The 23,079-nt window shown below is 32.7% G+C and overlaps 1 protein-coding gene across 1 annotated transcript; it reads left to right on the forward strand.

Annotated features, from left to right (window-relative positions):
- The first annotated feature begins 6,239 nt into the window (after positions 1 to 6,239).
- Positions 6,240 to 20,584, forward strand: LOC124370719 (cell division cycle 7-related protein kinase-like). The gene is made up of 9 exons (XM_046829019.1): positions 6,240 to 6,359; positions 8,295 to 8,511; positions 9,745 to 9,838; positions 11,106 to 11,248; positions 12,461 to 12,554; positions 14,934 to 15,212; positions 17,492 to 17,684; positions 18,624 to 18,773; positions 20,168 to 20,584. The coding sequence occupies exons 1-9, from the start codon at positions 6,272 to 6,274 to the stop codon at positions 20,470 to 20,472; spliced, it is 1,563 nt and encodes a 520-aa protein (XP_046684975.1). The 5' UTR covers positions 6,240 to 6,271; the 3' UTR covers positions 20,473 to 20,584.
- Positions 20,585 to 23,079: the final 2,495 nt, after the last annotated feature.

A 23,079-nucleotide genomic window follows, 5' to 3' on the forward strand; every position in this document is an offset into this window, starting at 1 on the left:
AGTAGCCTCCACTGCCTGTGTCGCGAAATAACTTCCAACACAGCATCACAGAGTACACCCTCACACACCCTCAGAGACCTGTGCACCAACGAGAGCGTGGAGATGTCAGCAGAACGTTCCTGTTCCCAACTTCTCGTGTTCTAGGAGCTGTAATTTATTTTATTCCTGGGAAGTACTGAACTACTGATTAGGTTCGGTCTTGCACTTCTGATATTTTTTGGTAGCTGGTGACTTTATAGGACGCCCCTCATCCTGTCCACGTATTTGGCATACAAATGTCCTGCAACATAATAAATTTTGGAGTCTCCTGCGGGGACGCCAGCCAAGGAAAATTATTTATCAATCTGCGCAAACTATAACTCAAAACCGACAGACCACAAGGATGGAATTTTCACTGCAATCCGTCTTGGGATATATTAATTGCAAAGTGCGTGGAACTCTCGGGTATTCTCGCAATTTGCTCTTGTTTTCCAAGCTTTATTTTATTGGGACAAAACGATAATATTGTTAATTACTAACAATTTTCATTGTTATGTTAATAAACGTTTGAACTATAATCGATAAATTAAGGGACGTGGTTTAAATTTTTATTACGTTGAATATACAAAAGTATAATACATTACTTAAAATTATTGCAAAGTATCAAATCGTATAACAAATATATTAATACTGCTACTGTATAAATAACTAAAATAGCTATCTGCTCGTCTTATTGTAGACCTCCTCTTATAATCTCTTAATTATATAGTTTCTAGTATGACACAAATATACATTTGAGAAAATGGCACATTACAAACAAACTAGAATTTTAACAATATCATAAAAGGCTTGCTATCTATTCATTAGAAACAAACGTAGACTAAAGTAGTAAGTAAATCTAAAAACTGTTAAAAACTACTAAAAAAAATGTATTAATTATAAATATTATTCAACATAAAGAAGAGATAAAAAAATATATATATATATATAATGAGAATAAAATACTGAAATAGTTATATAATACGAAATTGTAAATGGAAACTAATTCTTCTAATATATATATATATATATATATATATATATATATATATATATATATATATATATATATATATATATATATGCATTACACACATTTATGTATGTATGTATATATATATATATATATAAAACTTTAAACTGATATGCATAGGTTTTGACTTTTTGGTGGTAAACTGTTTGAATGAAAAGACGAATAAATGTTTAAAAAGTCATTGTACAAAATTTTGCATTTTAAATCTTTCTGAAAAATTTTTAGTATTTAATTGGAGTCAGTGCTGACCCATTTGTCTCTTGCTTCAGACTGCGTATATTGTTCTAACAGAGCATTTGTCAGGGTAGTTATCTGACATGTAAACACATCAAAAAGACAAGTAAAGGGACTTTTTTCACGTCTAGGGTTAATCAAATCATAGTAATATTAGATTAATCCAACCGATTATCTTTGGGTAAATCCTTTCTTTTTGAAAAAATTTAATAATGTCGAAAATTGTTCATTAATTACAAATTATATATTTCTAATTATTGGTATGAATTATTAAGAATATGTAGCAAAAGGAAGATTCTAACCTAATTTGTATTGTTATAGAGTTTCTATAGAAACAAAATTCATAATTGTTTCGATATTTAGTCATGTATAACCGTTTTATAATCTTAATTAAAAGGTTCCTCCAATGTTTAACATTCACCATAACGTTTTATACCCAGGAGAAGTAAAATTCTTATCATATCAAATCCTAATATTCAAACTTACTTATAATAAATAATATTTACACATCTCTCAAGACAGCACATTGTGCACTTGAGTGCTTTGGTAGAAGCAGCGAGGAAATTATGTGTTAACTCGAAGAACATATGAAGTAAGCTCTATATTTATATTACTTAAATTGCAACCGAGAATAGAATATATTTCATTTTAATATCAACCGGCTGGTTACATGAAAGTTATATTTTCTTGTCTAAATCTACTCGGACTAGACAAATAATTTTAAAATATATAACCTGAATACCTTAAACGCTGTTATAATTAATTATAAAAACTGAAAATTTCAATACGCATCAGTGAGAACTTACGGATCTACATTATTGTCTTGTCGCGAAAGTGCATATTGTATGCGGTAGATTGCAGCACACGTGACGTAACCTAAATATCTAAATTAACCAACCTAATAAGGGAGGGGAGTATTACATGGTAGAAGGGCGACGACCTGCCCAAGGACTGGCCCTAGTACCATGGAATGCTCTAACCTGGGTGCGCATAACAATGTCGTTGCATCCATTGCTGTTGGTTCTAGTAACAGTGGTGAATGCACGGCAACTGTTTTAAGCACAGGCAGTCCCAATCCCTGCCAAGGTTGGTCTTCTAAATATGTTAAATAACATTTTAATAGATCTCTTATACATTTCCTTTATAGTTTATTTTCCGTCTGACGGTGATTTGACATTTATTTCTGTGTCTGACTGTTAGTTGCTTTTAATATATATATTGTTTTATGATGTTGCAGACTTTTCTATCCATATGTTTCAGGCATGGTCTACTTATTCTTTATTTTCCCAGTACTTTGCTCTAAAATTAATGCGCAGAAACAATGTCAACGTACAAAAGGTAAAGGATGCTAGCGACTAAAGCAAAATAAAAACCAAACAGTTGTTACACAAAACAGTTTTTTGAACTACAAAAGTAACAGCTAAATGTTGGATGTTATGAACGAAGACAGTCCATCAAAGAAACTGGACAAAAAACGTGTTGTGGATTATGTGTTTGAGTATTTCCTTTAAATGTAATAGATTATTTCTCCGTTCGCAAGTTTTCCCAAATGAATGTTTTGTTGTAATTGATGTAATGCGTTTTGAGGTTATGAAACAGCTTTCACACAAATTATAAATGCTTTGTTTTTTTGTAAATACTTGTAGTGACAAGATTTAGTTGATTTTGAACACGTAGTAGATGATAGTTGAAACAAGTTATTGGACTCAATACTTAGGAGTCGATAAAAAGAATAAAGACTTGCATCGAAATATCACTATAAATGGTAACGTTCGCTGATTAGAGGAGTTAAAATCAGGATGTATTAAAGATCAGTAGTAATTATAACTTTTCTCACAATAACCTATAAATTATTACAAATGTACCGACTCATCAAAACCTAATCTCGTGTATTCGGTTGTTTGATAACCGAGCACTACACTCTGCTGAAAATAGAGAACAAATCACAAAATGGTATTGTAGAATAGTAGAGAAGAAAATATTCTAAAAGGAGTCTGTCTTTATCTATTGTAGAATTAAAGTTACTTGTATGGTTGGATTGAATGAATTCTAGACTTGAACATTAACACTGAAATAAATATGAAATCATATGAAACTGGAACTTTAATTAACTGAACAATATCTTTGCCTATCATTTATGGGGATATTTCGAGAACGGATTAAGCTACTGACCTGAATTGCGTGAACAATACTGCATAAAGTCATCCATTTATTCATATTTCTAATTGACATAAGTTCAATAAACGGTTTTGCAGCAAAGTCTGGGATGTATAAAGTGTAGTGGTGTAACTAATGGACTTACAGGGAGCTTACAAATTAGCTCATCTTTTTCGCCTCTCCTCTCTACGTCTTGTTCTTTACGCTAATCCTAGAGAAAGCCCTCTTTACAACTGCATGTTTTATTGCCCATACTGAAAAAGTATTATTATTAGTTACTTGTAGCGCATTAAATGGGTAATAAAATAACGGTTATTACTAAAAAAATTAAACTTCAATGGTTCTCAAATTAAAAAATAAGTTATTAATTTTAATTCTTATTACATCAAGCACAGTAACAAGCGATCATTACTAAACGGAACACATATACGCCGTACGTTGAGTTGCACAAAGCCTGCACAAACACAAACACACATAAACAATGATTATGAGTCATTGAGTCATATGAGTCACATAACATAATATGTAAAACAACTCAGTATCTTAAATTTGATTAAAGATTATTCATTTAACTCCTGAAAATTGGTGGAAATGAAAATCTAAAGTCTTTTTATATACGGAGCATTATCTGGTCTTCTGAACCTTTGCACCAAATTTACATAATATTGTGTAAGACTTTTATAATCCTTCTTCGATATAAAATTCCGAAAGTATCAATTGAGGAATATCGGAGAGTCACACATGCGCACTAATTACTTATATCCTGAAGCTTTAGTGATCCATCGTAAACTCGTTGAAGATTTATATTTAATCTCGATCTCAGAGGCTTCTTTCTCCACACTAGAATTTAACAAACCATACTAATCTTCAACTTTGACATCTTCACTAACTTCAAGTCCTTTAATTTTTAAAATAAAATAATTTAAGTTGGTTTGGATATTTGAAATTAAGGTTTCAGAAGAGATTTTCCATTTTTACAACTTTGGATGATCATTCACAATTTTTATAGTTTCACCTTTGTCTTTACTACACCATTTTATAATCCCCAGATTTATGTTACTTGTTATAAAGTTGTTATTTTCAAAAACTCAATAATTTTATTTGGGCTTCAATCTGAAATAACACAAGTCTTATTGTATGTTAAAAACCATGCCTGTTACTAACATAAAACCAGTTCCCAAAATATCAGGCCAGGATAACTACTCAGCTGCAGTAAACATTGCCTCCCAAGACAATTTCACCATCTTTATCTTATGTCAAAATGTTTAAAGATAATAATTAAATAATAATTTTCCATATCACATATAGTATTAGTAGGCAACACTTTATAAGTCTTTTTCTTACAATTAACTCGTACCTATCTTTACTTTTTAATGATATTAAGCTTCCAGTATGAAGTAATACAGACTGGTAAGTATTATTTATTATAGCAGCAAGGATTGTCAACCTTATATGTTTAGTTATAGCCGTGTTTACATTTATCAAGCCTGACACAGATATCGATGCCTTTCCACTGACGCACCTAGGATTGCTTGCACGCTGGGGAAAACCATCTGAGAATAATTGTTGTTTCGGCACTCTCCTATTTACAAGTTTTTTTTTGGAAAATATCGCTTTTGGAAACGGAGTAGTTGACTATTTGACATACTTCCGTTTTGGTAACGATACTTGGCTACATTGTATGTTTTATTAGAAATAGAACACAAAATTTCCGCTTTGTTAACATGTAGTTGTAAGGTTATGATGGTATCTGGTTTTTATGATATTTCTACCAGTTCCCTGGGGATTTTACTTATATTTTATGCTAGCAGTAGATCTTTGCTGCTGGAATTCAGCTTAGAGACTATCCTAATTTACCTAATTTACTTTCTTCAAGAATACACAGATTCTCCATATCAGCAAACGTCTGTAGGTTTGCACAGAATATAAGTCTACCTCTCTCTTGGGCGGAAATTTCCAATTTATTAATTTACCCTAGCTCCTCCTGGGAATAACGGCATGGTAACAGTCTAGCATTTTGCATTATACTATAAATGTAGGAACTCTTTTATCGCTCGACTGCGGCCTGGTAAAGAAATCCTGCTTTAGGTGTTCTGCTCTCATTTTAATCTCTGGCTAGATTGGGATGATAAAATAAGTCACATATTTTTTACCGTTTATATTTGAATAGTATGTTTAATTAATTACGATAAACGTTATTTTAAATTTAGATACAATTTAATGTAAATTGCTGAAAATTAAATCAATTTATTCAAATGTCACTTTGATTTTATATTTATTTAGTGTTAAAAATTTGTTAAGAGCTTGTATACTTAAAAAGGTTTTAAACTAAAATATATATAATATCGAAGTGACAATTAAAATTATTTCATTATCCAGCAAAATTACAGTTTATCTTAGTTCAAATTGTATTGTATTTAATTAATTAAATACGTTACAGACTGAGGAGCATTTCTGAGTTTTAAGATTTTTACAAGTATAAAGTGGAATGTAAAAGCTCAATGTAATTTTGCTCAACACTAATGTAATTTTTGCTTATCAGGAGTTCATCAACGAAGAATTTTTGGTCCTAACTGATTTGTAATATATTTTAATAGTTTGCTTTTCATCACATTAATTGCTCAGATTTTTACTCTTGTTAACAACTCTTTTATGAAATGTTCTTCCCAAATTATAATGTATTAATTAATTACCCGGAAGGATTTCAGTCCTATATCCATAACACCTTATTTTGAACATAATAGCCTAAGTCTATGTAGTTTTAAGCTGTATTACAATAATATGTTTGGATGTTGTAAGGCCATCGTTGATAAAGCGTGTGTATCTTTAATGCACAAACAACCTCAAAGTACAAAGAATGATGTTCCTGAACATAGTAATGAGATCTGTAAGAAAAAAGATTCGTCGAAAACCTCAAGTAAGTGGTTACTAGATGGTATATTCATACTAGGTCAAATTGGGTTATATGCCCATAAAACACTGTTCCAAGCAGTTTTAATGTTTGTCGTTACATTATTTTTCATAAACAACTATATTTTAATGACTACATTATTTATTGATATATGAACTATTTACTATAAAGTGGCATTAATATAACATATTTTAGGTAGATTCTATATCAAAATCCACCTATTTCATACCATTGCCTTAATGGTAGCACTTAAGGAAACTTTCTGCACAACTTGTACAGAAATTTGAATGGGTGGAGCCCAAAACCACTCCTAATTCAAAATTTTTTCGTATATGGCTATACATGCTATATAACATGACTTACGGAGACAATAACTATCCCAAAAATAGCTCATACGAGTTAAAACAGTACAAAAATTGATCTTACAAATCTAAGTTCATCGGCAAGTTGTTACACTATTTCGTTACAATATGGCGGCTGTTTAACTTTTAAAAATTTCAAAACTTCATATTTATGAACGTAGAGAAAAACTAAAACTGTTTTGTAATGCTTAAAAAATTCCCTAACTATTTGCTATAAACATTTTTTTTTGTATCTCAAGCAGTTTTCGAGATATAGGGTGCATGTAAATCCCATGAGAATAAATTAATTATATTTCAGTTGTCACAACTTAGCCGGAAGGACTTTTTTGTTGCTGTTAAAATAGTTCATTAATGCAATTTATTGCCAAAAAAAACTTATATAATTGACACTCTTGTTGCAATATCTAATCAGTTATAACATTTATGATAAGAATATACATTATATATGCTAGATAAAAATGAAGAATTTTGGCATATTATTTAAATTGCAGTAATTATGTTTTTATGCCTTTTTTAACTCTAGGTTAGTTAAAGGCATAGGTTAGTTAAAGGCATGACAGCACCGTTAAAAGCATGTCGTATTTGTATTTACAATTTACTTTACGAATTTAGATGTAATTAATAAAACAAATATTTTTCTATCAGGCTCACTTAAATGCAATTTTTGTCTAGTTTTTAACCCTTTGAGGAACAGATATTGTTTGTGTTGTGAAAGGTTTTTTCACTGCCATTTATTTGACAGGTAACCTGAAAATATCAGGCTAAAAACAAAAATTTGAACAAATATTCATGTCAGTGAGAACTTAATTAGATTTTCACAAAACCAAGCAATAAGTCTATGTTCATTGTAACATAAACTTTTTATATTATAAATAAAATAAATATTTCAGTTATGTTAAAATGTAAGTAATTTAAAATAATTTATTAATATTTGTATTTAATATTTTAAAATAAAATTTTATACTTCATAGTTCATATGTAAGAAATTAAAAAAATGGATATAATCTGGAAAACATTACAATTATAAACAACAATTTTATTCTGAAGTTGTAAAAACGTGAAACGATGCCATGAGTAGGTTAAGGATATCTTCTTATTTTATATGAAAATGCATAGGCATGTCAACAACTACAATCCTGAAAAAAAATCAAGAGATACTCATATTGGGAGGCTTATAGAAGCATGTAGTAATTAAAAATATATGTATAATATTTAAAAAGTTGCTACGATTATGGTCTTAAAAAGGTTTACTTGCAGAACATGTTTGTCATGCACACTCCACCTTATCTGCACTTTGAGTAAACCATTCTGATTAAAAAACATCTGTTTCTAGGTATTTTGTGTAATATTTTCCTGTAGTAGAAAAAAATAACACTAAATTCACAGTCCCAAAATAGTCAACAAACTGAAAGCTAATCAAATTACCAACTATTCAATGTGTTAAAACGTACATTAATTTTAAAGTTGTGTGACGTAAAAACGTTATGCATTATAAAAGAACGTAGTGGCAATATATTGCCACCTGGTCCTCAAATAGTCAAACATGTTTATGTGTATTGATATTATAAAATGTTTGCAGGTGGAAAATCGGCCAAAGATTCCCTCCTAAGTAAACTGCCAGATCTAGATAGTATATTTCACATTCACGAGAAAATAGGAGAAGGGACTTTCAGTAACGTGTACCTGGCGTCCCTGAAATGCGTAACTAGTAACCGCCAGTTCGCAATAAAACACCTCATCCCCACCAGCCACCCGAAGAGAATGCAGTATGAGTTGGATTGCCTCAATCGGATTGGGTATGTAGAATTATCTGCCAATAGTTATGTTAATGTTAATATTTTTGTTCATTATTGGTGTGCCTGTACTCATTGAACCATTTACTTGTTGCTGTTAGTTGTTAATAAACATGTGATAGCCTATTTCAGGTTATAAGGAAAGTTCAATTATTTACAGGATAGAAATAATTAATACTATTAATGAGTGTGAATGTAATACTGAATCAGGAGATCCAGGACTTCTTCTGGGAAGCAAGCCTCTTTAGTTTGTTCGGGATAGCAAGGGTTAGATACACCCATTACTAATTCCACTGTTTTTCGTGAACTTTCATCACATTTTCAGAGCTGCTAGAGCATAGTGTTCCCACGAGTAGCAGAGAACTAAAAGTCACCCCAAGCAGTGGCCTGCTCTCCCTGGGGAAGGCTATGTTTAAACTGTAGGTTGTCAGGTATCCAGAGTTCGCATATTAGAGATCAAGTGCTTCCTTGATCATACAGCACTCAGTATATGCTGTTCCACCTTGGCTTGGAAAGCAGAGAAAATTAAGTCAAGTAAAGTAAAGAATCAATAGTACGAGTCAGATTTTTGGGAGAACGTTTCCTTGAAAGATGAGGGTAGACCTAAAAGAAAATGAGTTAATGATGGATGATACCAAAGAAGTCAGTCAGCTCAGCTGATCCGAAATTATTAGAAGACAGGAAGTGGATCAGGCAGTGCTACGTGGATGCGCTGACTTGGCTCATGTATTGGGGTTTGAAGACCCCGCCACGTTGCACCCCGATGCAAAAGGGTTCATGAAATGTATTTTGCCTTCATATGTTATAAATGTATTATTGAAGTAAATATTTTCATAATTAAATAAATGTGGTAAACTATAAATAACATATTTTTTGCTCTTTGGTCGATTTGTATTTTAACAATCTCAATACTACTAAGTTAATAAAACAGACCCTCGCTTTATAGGGTACAAGAAAACTTATCTGTGCTTTGAAATTATTGTAGAGTATTTAAATTTAAATTGAGTGAGATTTATCATGTTTGTCTCATATCTAAAATCTTACAAATAAATAAATAGCTGAGCTAAATGTTTGTTTTTGTTCTTTAGATGAGGTAAAAATATGTTGAGTATTCAAGAAATGCGGCTTTTGTTTATTTGAAACAGAGTTTAATGTGATTGTAATGAATTGTATTATATGAATAAGTTTGTAATGAGGGTTGGATAACCAAAGATGTAATAATTGTTCTGGTTTCAGGGGCAAGGACAATGTTGTGTCATGTGACATGACAATGAGACAGGCCGACTGTGTGGTGTTCGTCATGCCTTACCTGAAACACCAAAAATTTGCAGTGAGTATAGCGTTTGTATAACATAAGTATATATAGATAGATATTTATGTACCATATCAAGTGGGTCATACAGTAAAAATGCTTTGAACTGTTATATGCCCTTTTTTATTGTGCAATGAAATACACGTGCAGTCCATAAAATAAGACTGTTTTGTCCTATCACGGTGAGCGAGGATAAATCTGTTATCAAAGCGTTCCTAAATCCATTCGGCTGTGGTAACGAGCGTAATGTATGAAGCGCATACTTTTAAGTAAGTACCGTTTTGAAATCTGCCGCTGCGATCAGTTTTGCATGCTTGTCTACCTTCATCTGTTAGAAAGTCAAAGATGCTATTACAGCACAAATTTATCGTTTTTACATGTGCGAATACTTATTTCGAATGTCCCTGTCAAATGAGAATCCTGTGAAGTACGTGTTATTTGTTTCCTTTGTACGAAAGTTGTGAAAGCAGTTGAAATTCAACAAGTTGTGAAGTCTATTATGATTCAAATTACTCTACAACCAAAAATTCGAGTGTTAAAACTTTTCTAGGGTTCTTATAGGATGAAACTCACAATTGTCAACAATTGTCCAATCAGCTTTCAAATTTACATTTTAAAATTAGCTAAAGAAATTGATGTACTTACAGTTTATTATCCAAATTTAATTATCCAATCAAATAAATTGTATATTGATAAGGTAACTCATAAATTGTCACACTCTCTAAGGCTTGAATAACACTGCCTAGTCAATCCAGGCATACCAGATTTGTATAGTTGTGTTCAAACTGCTTGGTAACGTCATTACCAGTACATCAAATCTCTAAAAAGTGTAACTTCTGAATTTAATGAATACGTCATAAACATCACACCACACGTATTGGTCTTGTGATGTTTCAAAGTTGTTTCAAATGGTAAAATTACCACGTCCGAATATACCCAAGAAAAACATTTCATACACAGTTATAAACAAAATCTATAGTATATAAAGCGTTCATGTCTTGAAGAGTTTACAAGGAAGAGGGATAAAACATTTTAAGAAATGTGTTTTCCAGTTATTAGATTTAAAATTTTATCAAGACAGTTTCTTTATTTCAATCTCCCAGAAAAGTTCTCTGACAGATATTTTCTTACAGTGTAAAGTCTGCATTACCAGAGTAACAAGTTTGTATAGTGTATCTCGTTATACAATATGATAACGATTGTTTTCAGATTTATATTTTACCCTCCGTAGTGAAATTTCCTTTGTGTGGTAAGTTAAATCTTATAAAAGACCCTTTGTTTTCAGGACTATGTGCTAGAAATGACAGTGAAAGAGACAAAACTCTACATGAGAAACCTGCTCTTAGCCTTGAGAAGAGTGCATTCATTTAACATCATTCACAGAGATATTAAACCAAGCAACTTTCTATACAATCGGCATACCAAGCAGTAAGTAAAGTTTAACTCTGAGTAATACTTATTACTATAAAAAATCATAGCATTTAATCTTAGCTCTGTAATAGATGTTTCAAAATCATTGACTATACAGGGTGTCCTTGTAACTCGCTGGACCGTGTTATTGCTCAGGTCAAGACAAACATATTTCACCATATGGACATAGGTCTCCGATGCATAGTTCCCCATCTGTCTGTCTATATGTTTTATATAAAATATGAATATCTTCAAGAATAATAAATAAAATTTGGCTTAAATGTCTACAATAACAAGATCAGTTACTGAAAACTATCATGAAATTATTTTTGGTGTTTTAAAAACGGCGGCCATTAAAAGTTTTAAACTTTGAATATCTTAAAACCAGAAATATTTCTCAAGAATTACAAGAATAGCAGTTATTAGAGGATTTTATCACAAATATAATGACACCAAAATTATTTAAATCGAATAATAAATAACTGATTTAGAGCTGTTTTACTGTGACAAGACATGGCCCACATTGATAACTGCCGTTTATTCAGTTTCACATTGTTGGCTATTCACTGAGAACCTCAATGTGGGCCATATATCTTTGGCCAGAGAGTTACGGGACACGGTATAAACGTTTTTGAATAGGGGTGCCACAAGGATCTATATTAGGACCTCTATTTTTTATGTTATCTTGGAGGGATAGCTAAAAAGACCAGTTTCAGTAAAATGTGCTTAAATTAAATTATACGAATTTGAACGTAATAAATATCATAATACTTTGTCTGATAAATCTTAAATCAGGGTATATCCAGTTGGCTTGTAGGCTGGATTTAAGGAATGTTTCATTCATGCAGGGAATGTGCTTATGGAAAGTAACAATAATTTAAGTTTTCTTGGGAGAACAGCACATCAAAATTGTCTGAGACAAAAAAAGTAGGCTACTGTTATGGTTGAGTATGATTACAATTTATACATCCCAAAAATAAACCATAAGCTTACAAAATATATTGAAACATATCAGTACAAAAATATTGAACTAGGAGTTTTTTTGCTATGGTGAAATATTTGTGAACTTCGATAGAAAAGATGTAGGCTAAAATATTCCTCATGAAAATTATACAGTAAGTGGGATTGCAGTGTGTAGAATTTCAATGCATATATCTAAAACAAGAGTTCAATGGTATAGCAATATTTCAATAATATAATGATGGTTTAATATTCTTTATAATTTTTCAGATTCCTATTGGTTGACTTTGGCTTGGCACAAAAGGTCAATGAGAATGAAAACTCTCTGCGTAATCCGATTATGAAAAGGAAAAGAGAAGATGACGTAAGTATATTTTGTAAACTATTGTTAAACAATACAAACACATTTTTGACAATCCTTTCGTAACTATTGTTGGGCTACTGGAAAGTTTTAAACTGTTTACATAAAATTACAGACAGTTAAGTGGTATATATTTTATCAGATAAAAAGCTTTGAGTCTTAATGGTGGTTTGCAAATTGAGAAAATAATGGAAGGTTTTTATTTTTGGGTTTTTTTGGAAGTTTTTTCAGTTTTTTAGTTTTTTTTATTTTATTTTATTTCTTTTTTTGTCTTTGCCGGCCCTGTTTAATCATACAATCACAGAGAAGGCTCATCATGTAAATAAATGTAGAGCAATTAATTATACATTTATGTGGGGGGGGATATTCTTTCTATTTGTGTATATATATTTTTCTCCTTAACCATTGAGGTGCTGATCTAGTGTTGGAGACCCTATCTTGCATGAACGACATGCTTGAAGAACAAAATTTTGTTCTAGAAGTATATTACTGTGAAGAAGAGATTTCAAATTTTCTCTTCCCTCAAAATTAGTTTGTATTATCCAGTATTTAAAAATAGAATTTAAACTCCTTAAAGGTATAATATAATGTTATAATACATTTCATAAGTAATTACAGGATGTTTCATAACCTTATTCTGAATTAATAATACATCAAACAATTAAAATGTAATATCGATTTTAACCATTTTAAGATGGCAGCCATATAAAAACTTTGATTCAAAGTGGAGACAAGCGTTGTACTAGTATTCCAAGAGATGAATTTTTTTTAAATTTAATTATAAAACTAACGACATATCATGTAAATAAATTGAGTGAAAAATAATGTAAATATTGCAACTTTAGTGAAGGTATCAAGTATGCTCTTTGGTTGATTGTACAATAATAAATTCCTTTTAATGTTGAGTTTAGCTCCAGTTCTCCTTCTACTTAGTGCAGCTGTCGCAGACTTGACTCCTGGAATCTGGAGTCAGTTAGTCAGAAGAGATATAAACGACAAAGGATGAAGAAGTTCAAATCGAACTCTTTGCATTGTTTTGACATCAGAGACACCTAGATTACAAAATAAGGTGTAATCTGGGTGAAGAGATGTTCTCATTGTCTCATTTTTGGGAGGATCTCGTCAGACTGATATTACTCCAGATTCCAGGAGTAAATTTTTGTTACAGCATCAGATTCTAGGCGATGCACTATTAGTATGGTGAACTGGAGCTTAACTCAACATTAAAATTGAAGCAATCCTTTCCACCTCCCAATGCAATGCTTTCCTTTTCGTATAGCTACGTTATGTGTAAATAAAGTTTATGTTTATTTGCCTCTGGCTTATTTAAATATTATGATACAACAAGATCTGTTAATTTAAGTTACTTTTTATCGCAGTAAATTAGTGTTTATTTCAAACTCACTCTGAGCATATTTGTTCTCATATAAATACCTTGAATTCGTCATGTAGTTAACTATTAAATAATTTGCTCTCTGTCTTCATAGTTAACACTATTTGTTTCTTTTATCACTTTGAATATTTTTTTTTTCCTGAGAGAAAGAGACAATTGTCTCCGAACTTAGTCCTAAAAGGACCTTTGCGCCTCCGTAACTTATATTTCTATCCTCAGAATCTGAGAAAAGAAGCCGATCAGATTTGAGGGCTCCTGTTCTCTGATGTCCTTGGAGCTGAGGAGATATGCTCCCAGGAATCTTTTCCGAATTTTAAATATGGCAGTTTAGCCAAATATGCCCCGTTGATTCCTCCACTTCTCCGCAGAGTCTGCGTTCATGAGTCTCGTTAAGGCCCACCTTCATGAGGTGTTTTCTAAGGAGGCCATGTCCTGTCAGCATCCCTATTATTATTCTTATATTCTCCTATTATCTTATTATCCTCCTTACTCTGATCTAGGAGAGATGCCCACCCTCTAGCATAAGGAAAGATAAACATTTTTTATTGTCATATTTCTGGGCCCTACTCCAATTAAAGTATCTTGTCCTCTTTTCCCAATCTTTTACAAGAGTTTGGCTGTAGGAGAAAGCTATCCTGCAACCCGACTCCGCTCCCTTTTTGACGAGTGTATCTGCTTTTTCATTTCCATGAATGACGTGGCCCGGCACCCAACCGAGTGTAACTCTATTTTTCTTAGCCAGTTCTACCAGAGCATTCTTGCATTCCCAGACTGCTTTCGAATCAAACGAACAGGTATCAAGTGCCTACAGTGCAGCCTGGCTGTCAGAAGGAATTGAATATTTTGCTCCTTTTTGTCTCATTTGTATGAGTCTAGATTTTGAATCATAGCAGTATAGTAGCTGGAGCATTTGGTAGAGAACAAGAGAGTTTAGAATAAGATTGCTGAAGAAGGTATGATATGTTAATCGATTGTATTTGTTTGTACAGGACCTGGAAAATGCAGAGAACCCCAGGGTAAAGCGGTGCGCTCTGGAGCAGGTGGGCGGGAATAAACAGGATCTGAGTGGATTTGCCAAGCAACCTCAGCACTCCAACGTTCTCTCCACAAATACCATCAAGAGACCTCTGACAACCAACTCCTCAAATGTGATAAATAACACTGCCGAGAAAGTGTACGGCAAGAAGCAATCCTTCCAGAACTTGATGCCGCAGAAAGTAAAGTCCACCAATGCTCAAACCAGTTTTGTGCGTGTCCAGAACTCTCAGGTAACTTTTTTATATACTCATAACTTTCATATTTATTTGATTATGATGTTGTTATATGTTCAGAGATATATTGCTTATATTTAACTATTTATAGAATGCTGTTTGTTGATGGGCGATATTTTATTTATTGTTATCCAATTATATTATTTACTATCTATTTATACTCTGGATAATGTATGTATTAGCCCCATAATGTTAAATATACAATGCCAATGTTTAAAAATCTGGATTTATAGAAACACCACAACCACACGAAGAGCAATATAAAACCTTTTTTAAAAGTATAAACTAAACTAAGCGAAGCAAACAATTCAAACTTAATGGAATTTTGTATCTTGCTTTTTGTAAGTTTCATTATGGACCTCACCAAAAAGTCTTGTTGACTTTTTGGGTACAAGATTCTGTAAAATTACGTGTTAAAAAGAAATTAATAAAAAATAAAAATAAAAAATGCTTTTATGCAGTGTATATCTTAATATGTTTACTGGTTAAAATATGCCCATAAATGTATTAAAGGATGGCATATCATTGCAATCCTGGCAATTTGCTTTACTATTTGTTAATAATAGTAAATAGTTATTTGTTAGTAACATCTTCTATACTTGTGCGAAATTCAAACAATTTACAAGTGTTTCCGACCTTAACATGAAGATGGAAGCACTCGTAAATAAAAGCTACTCAATTTCGTTGTTCATCTATTGACAGTTACTCAACAAAGTATCAGCTATTTTGGACACACAATTTTTATGTAAAACTTGTTTGAGTGAGTTCATTTGAGTTTTTTTGTGGAAGTGAATAAATTGAGTATCGAGTTGTCATCAAATTTTCTTTTTGAAAGGCAATACGCCTTTGCAATTCAAAGATGAGTTGGATTCTGTGTATGGGGATTCTAAACTATCATTTATTACAATAAAATTTTGGGCTGCTGAATTTAAATGTGGCTGTAAGAGCTTGAAGACGATAAACGTTCAAGACATCCAAACACTGCAACTACTGACGAAAACATCACCAAAGTTCACCAAATTGTGCTAGACAACCGTCAAATTAAATTGAGAGAGATGGCAGAGGTTATATACATGTCAAAAGAATGTGTTAGTCACATATTAAATCAACACTTAGGCATGAGAAAGCGTTGAATGCTGCGTTTGCTAGTGTTAGATAAAAAACGTGACGAATGAACATTTCCAACGCTCTTTTGATGCAATTAAGACAAATTAAATCCCAGTTTTGGTGTCGATTAATTGCTGTAGATGAAACTTTTATACACCATTATACGTCCAAAACAAAAATACAGTCAACCGCAAAAAGGAAACCGACTCTAAAAAAGAAAAACGGTTTTTTTGGCTTGAAAGTTATTTTAATCGATTATCTTCAAAAAGGAAACACCGTTACAGGAGCATACTTATGCATCATTACTTGACAAGCTGAAGGCAGAAATTGCCACATTTGTGGGGAAAAAAATCCTGTTTCACCAAGACAATGGTCTTCAATACACACAATCCTGTCTCACACCTAAGCAGTTACCATGGCGAAAATTGGCGAATTACGGTTTGAACTGTTTGACCATCCCCACCTTACTCACCAGATCTAGCCCCAAGCGACTTCTTTTTGTTCTCTCATGAAAAGATTGCACTCGGAGACAAAGATTTTTGTAAAATGAGCAGGCAATGACCTTCGTGAACAATTATTTTGGAGAGAAAAATTCTGAGTAGTATTTGGACGGGTTACAGAGATGGAATGGCTTAACGTTTTGTTTGTTTTAATGATATGTCATGTTGTTTAAGTCATTTGAGGCATTTATATTGGTTACTTTTAGCTTCAAATTTTTGGACTACCTGGGTTTTTTATGTGTATATTATGAAAGAAACATGTAACTAACACCAAGAAGAAGGAAGTACGGCATTCGTGAACTTCATTAGTGTCTGGGTTATCGTTTTGAATGTGACAGTTATTACTGCTGTCTTTTTGACAAAAAAAATTCAATTTGGAGAGAGAAATTAAAGATGAACATTCATAGAAAAGGGGAATGAATTAAATGACTGATAGGAAAAACTTGATTGAATTTATACTTATATATTGAATTAACTGTAAGTTGTGCACATTTTATAATGTTCAAAATATTTTTTATCATTAGATCTTTAATGCGCTGCATAATTTAATAATAACTCAAAAGCAAAATATACAAGACCATCTCAAGTATCTAAAGATGTAATCATATTCAGTAACCTACATAAGAATGTTGTTCCTCTTCTCTGTTGCTAAAGTTGTGGATGTGGCAGGTACAGCTCAGCACGACGTTTCCGCGGCCGAAGGTGCCGGTGCTTTCCTCGCGTCAGGACAGGTGCCAGTGTACGGGCAAGGCGCAGATCTGCAACATCTGTCTGACTCGCAAGGCGCAGTTCGCTCCGAGAGCAGGCACTCCAGGCTTCCGTCCTCCAGAAGTCCTGCTCAAGTACCCACTGCAAACCACAGGTCAGAACACAATGTACTTGAGTATTTTACAGCCGACTTACCGGTACGGTGGAATCTGTACTTTTAACATTAATGAAAAAAATAAACTTATCAATATATAAACTCTCTGGAGTTATAGGCATAATTTTTTATACTTAAGATATTACAGAAATGCGTTTTAAAATGGTTTATTCACAAATATGTACAAAAAGTATCATGTAAATTAATATCGGTTAATTTTATAATTTAAATTATTATTTAAAACCATCATTAACTGAGAGGCAATTATTTAATCAAATTGAATTATATAAAAGTAGTATAGTAAAAGTCCTTGTGGCACATACTTATTGTTTGAAAATGTGTTTTGTACCATTTGTGGTACAAGGTAGTAAAGCGTATCGCCACCAATGGTACACTATATAACACTCATTGCTGTAAACTGCAGCACAATATGGATAGTTTTTGAATATGTTTTGTAAATGGAGCTTCAGTTGAAATATAGCAGGTTCCAAGCACAAGTGTGTTACATTGTGAGTAATTCTGCTATATTTTTTAAGGGTTTTATTAATTTTTTAGTCCTTTTGTTGTTGTGGTTGATGCCATAGCTGTCATGCAAGTTTTTCGATTTACAATGTGTCTAAATATGATCAAAATAGTTACAATCTGGGAAAAATTTCAGCCCCACTGTGTAGAGCAAAGTTTAGTCAGATCAGTTTCTGTTTAAAATCTTTTGCTTAAAATGTGGCCAAAATACTCTCAATATCGTAATTTTATTGGTTTTTTTCAAATTCTAGCACAGTGTGATCTTTTGAGTGCTTTTATCATTCATTTATCCTTTTTCGCAGCTGATTAAAAACAAATTCTCTAGAAATAGTCGTACTTTCTCAGACACAAGTAATTAGTTAATCGTGCAAGTAATTAATGTTTTCCCCATGTGACTTACACAAGTGGATGTTGCAGCGGTGGACATGTGGTCTGCAGGTGTGATCATGCTGTGTATCCTGAGCGGCTGTTATCCGTTCTTCCGTTCACCTGACGACATCTCTGCCTTGTGTGAGATCATCACTGTCTTCGGGAAGACAGCCATAACCACTCTAGCGAAAAAGATTGGTAAGTAGTGAGCGTCTTTTGTTGTTTTAACCTGTACGGATGTAGTATTTGAAACTGCCAACATTCAGAAATTCAATTAAATTGAAAACAACTTCTTTCATAAAAGTACATAGGTGTACATCAAATGACATCATATTCATAAAATATATATATTTCAACCTCCAATTTCACGCCATGATGGCCAGACACTTTGCTGGACTGCGGTGGGTGCAGAAGTCATTTGCCCATCTTCCCCACTACAACATTTGTCACTGTCGAGTTCAAGTAGCAAAAATTGGAAATTTCGTTAGTCCAACAAAAGAGGGTTTTATAAATCTCAGACATAGCTGAAGTATACAGGAATGTCAAGCCAACATTGTCTTGTTTTTATCAAACTACTGTTTTTCATGGTATTTTGTTAATTTTTTTGAATGTACTATTTTAATAATCTAAGACTACCTTTATGCTTCTACCATCTTTTATGAAATGTTAGATGTTATTGTATGAATGTGTTAACTGATGGTGATAATTAGATTTTGGCAGATTGCATTGTAATATTTTTATAAACATATTCATTCTTACTCTTTACCAGTGGTGTAACTATGGGAGGGAGATGATTGGGGAAGAACCCTCTTCAAGAGCCGGTGTTCAGTAAAAATGTTCCAATACTTTGGGATTTTGTTCGTATAAAGGTATGTCCTAAAACCTTTAGTTTTCTCACTATCCGTCTGTATGTGTTTTTAATTTTAAAAAAGTTTTTGAATCAGTTAAGATAAAGTTACAAAACTTGAGAATTGTATTAACATTTGGTAGACCTATTTGATAATAAAATATTGATAAAATCCTTTTACCTGTTTCAAAATGGTGGACGTTTATATTATTCCATCAAAATAACTCACAACCGACTAACGTCCGCAATTTTGAAACCGGGAGATGGATTTTGTTAATATGTTATTTTCAAAAAGATGTACCAAAGTTTAATACAAATCTCAAGTTTCATAACTTTATCTTAACTGGTTCAAAAGATGTATTTAAAAGGTAAAACCTATTTAAAGGTTTTAGGACATACCTTCATATGGACATTTTTGCTCATTTTTATGTGTAGAACATAATCCCAGTGTATTGGAACACTTTTACTGAATACCCTGTATATAAATATTCTTAAAATAACAATCCAACTTGTTTGAAATACAGCAGTTAAATATTTTGTTTTGAATTAGGCCTATTAAATTTACTTTTACTCACTTTCAATCCATAACCTTCTCCGTCCATTGGTGTATTCTTCTGTCGGATACATTTCTCGCCCAAAAAGCCAAGTCCTAATTACACCACTGCTCTCTACAAATGCTACAAACAAATTTCAATAATGAGTCAATAATTTGTGAGCTTATACTAACGAGTTATGGATGTTTCAGGTCGAAATGTGGTCTGCAGTGAGAAGCGGAAGCCACTGAACTTGCGAATCTTGTGCGAGAGCCTGAGACAACGCAAGACTAGCGGCAAACTACCCAAGGCTGACCAACCGTTGTGTCAGGACTGCCACCACTCCAACACCCTCGAGCACGGCTGCCTGTGTGAGGACAAGTGTAGGCTCGACCTGTCCTCCAGCTACTTCCCTCGCTCTGCGTTCGACCTGCTCGCCAGACTCCTGGACGTCGACCCTGACACTCGGATATCGGCCGAGGACGCATTGCAACATCCCTTCATTACAGAGACCTGACCCTTCACTTCTAGTCTAGGTGTATTTAAATGTTTTATTGTTAAGTGTGCCTTATTTTATACGTAAAACTACCATTATATGTAATGTATGGTTTGATATTAAAATTTTCTTATTAAAATAATGTTGTTTACCTTTATTGTTAATTTCCATTCAGCCACCATTAAGAGTTTAACAAATTTTCAATACATACCCTTTTTGACTGAGTGATTAGAAAATACTAAAATTTAATTCTTTCACAAATGAAGTTTTTGAGTACAAGAAATCGGTAACACTACATTTCAAGATCTGCAATCTGATGTATTTCTTAGATGGATAACTAATGTAACATATAATTACAATCTAGGTAAAATTACAAAAATCATACCAGAGTGTTGTGACATGCTTAAGTCAGGAGACGCAGCACCTTGTTGGTCAACTCCATGCACACTATTTGTAGTAGTATTTATTTCCTTCAACACTAAGAAGAGTTAAAACTGCTTAGCTCACAATCATCTCTAAATGGTCTGATGCACAAGTAATACATTAACTTTACTAAGCTAAAGATCCCAACCAGTGGAATATATTAATTCAAAAACACCAATTGACTTTGCTGCAACCTTAGAAAAAATTTAATTAAGCTGATTTAACCATCACAGGACTATCAAATCACTTAGTTAAGCTCTATAAGGTTAGTATTACAAACAAAATCTACGTTCACTTAAACCAATAGAAATGTCTCTCAGATAAACCTGGATAACTAAACCGTTTTAGTTAAGAGACGTAGAAAAATGTTTATGACATCCTTTTGTGGAAGAGTTCTTTGACTACGTTAATGAAACCCTCACTCAAATCTGCAATTTCGCAGAAAACATTCTATCCAAACTAAAATCAAAATTAAAAGCAGCTATGAGCGATTTGGAAGACTAAGCACTGTTAGTACTTAGAATGTACTGGCCATGATGATCAAGCCGAACCTGATGCTAGAAAAGGACTTTGGTGTCAAAAAAAACAGTCAACTTCGGACTATAATTATTACGTCTCAAACAATCAAAGGGCTATTTTTAAGGTTAGAAATTATGAAAGATGCAAATGTAGCATCAATGAAGAATGAAACACTTTCGTAATTCTCTAGTTAATGAAGTTCTGACTCAGGGTAATTTTCAAATATCTGAACACTTCAACTATTGGTCTACAAATATGGCCTGTTCTTTTTAATGCTGGGTAGACTCACAAATAATCAACTTCTAAAATACTTGTCTTATTAATTCCATATATGACCACAATGGAAGCAGTTTCCCTCTTTCTTCTTCAAGGTTAAAACTACTAGGAAGAAATAGTGCCTCCTCTACGTCACATTATTAAAATGTCATTTTCGCAGTGTCTATTCGATGAAACTTTGACTTGCAAAAGTGTTTACTCTATTTTCAAAGAGTAAATTTAGTAGAAAATTATAAATTTGTATAAATTCTCCTACACAGTATATTTAACCACTCGTAACATTTAAAAAATTTAAAAACAAAGGTTTTTAATTTGAAGATATAGTTATATGACTGACCAACTTAAAGCAGATACAACTCTATAGTCATGTAACTTTGTACTCTTTCAAAAAGTAGGTGATATGGGCTTTAAGAACATTACACTACTGTCCTATTAGCTACCAGAAAGAGACATCAAGAAGTTAAAGTGAATTATAACGCGAACAATATTCTTTGTTTAAAGTTTATTATTGACATTGGAAAGTTTGAAAGAATAACTTTACCTCTTGTGAAAACTAACCAAACACATAATTACAATCTAGGTTAAAATTAAAAAATCATTCCAGAGCTGCTTGGAGTCCAGTCCAGGTGTTTTTATTGCACAGAATGCAAGTCACGAGCATGAGAAGTCAAGCTCACAAGCATACGTCACACCAGCACACGTGAAAGTGGGAGACTGACAAGAAAATCCGTGTCAAGTCTTTCTTCCACATCTGTAACAATAAGACTCCTGGAATCCATGACACAAAGGTCTGGGACCAAAAAATAGAGCCGGAAGCGGCTGCCTTTACCGTTCTGACCATTGCCTTCCTTGGATTTTTGGACTAAAGAAGAGAAACCAACACAACTTGACTTTGTACCTAGATTTAAGAATCTTGACACAAGCACATTTCTCAAAGAAATTGTAGTAAATAAAGACTATTGAGTATTGACTATACAAATAAAGATCTTTATAGTATCAGAATACATTACAACACCAAGCTATCATGTCGATAGAGCAGAAAAATCATATTACATTTGATCAATTTTGTTTTTTAATTTCCATAATTGTTATTTTATAAAACGCCTGGACTGGACTCCAAGCAGCTTTTGGGTATATTTGAACCCTCTTCTTTCCCTCCTTTTCTTCTTTCCGTTCTGTATTTTTGTATGTACTAATACCTCCCCACCTGACGAAGAGAATAGATTCCAATCTTCGAAACATTGTGTTATACCTTTTATAACCTGTAATGATAGCAAATGTCCAAAATCTTGTTATCTTGTCAAACCTTCTATCATCAATAACCAACTAAACAAAGTATTTTCATGTTATTGTGATACTTAGTGAAGACAAGTGACTTTAATCCTGTTATTCTTTCATAGGTTCTTAAAT

The sequence above is a fragment of the Homalodisca vitripennis genome, unplaced genomic scaffold (genome assembly GCF_021130785.1).
Source record: "Homalodisca vitripennis isolate AUS2020 unplaced genomic scaffold, UT_GWSS_2.1 ScUCBcl_402;HRSCAF=2325, whole genome shotgun sequence".
Taxonomy (NCBI): domain Eukaryota; kingdom Metazoa; phylum Arthropoda; class Insecta; order Hemiptera; family Cicadellidae; genus Homalodisca; species Homalodisca vitripennis.

Excerpts from the sequence above, each read along its gene's own strand:
- LOC124370719 (XM_046829019.1), top strand. The coding sequence starts at position 6,272 with ATGCACAAACAACCTCAAAGTACAAAGAATGATGTTCCTGAACATAGT. Across the intron at positions 9,839-11,105 it reads TGAAACACCAAAAATTTGCA|GACTATGTGCTAGAAATGAC; the intron begins GTGAGTATAGCG and ends CTTTGTTTTCAG. Across the intron at positions 11,249-12,460 it reads TACAATCGGCATACCAAGCA|ATTCCTATTGGTTGACTTTG; the intron begins GTAAGTAAAGTT and ends ATAATTTTTCAG.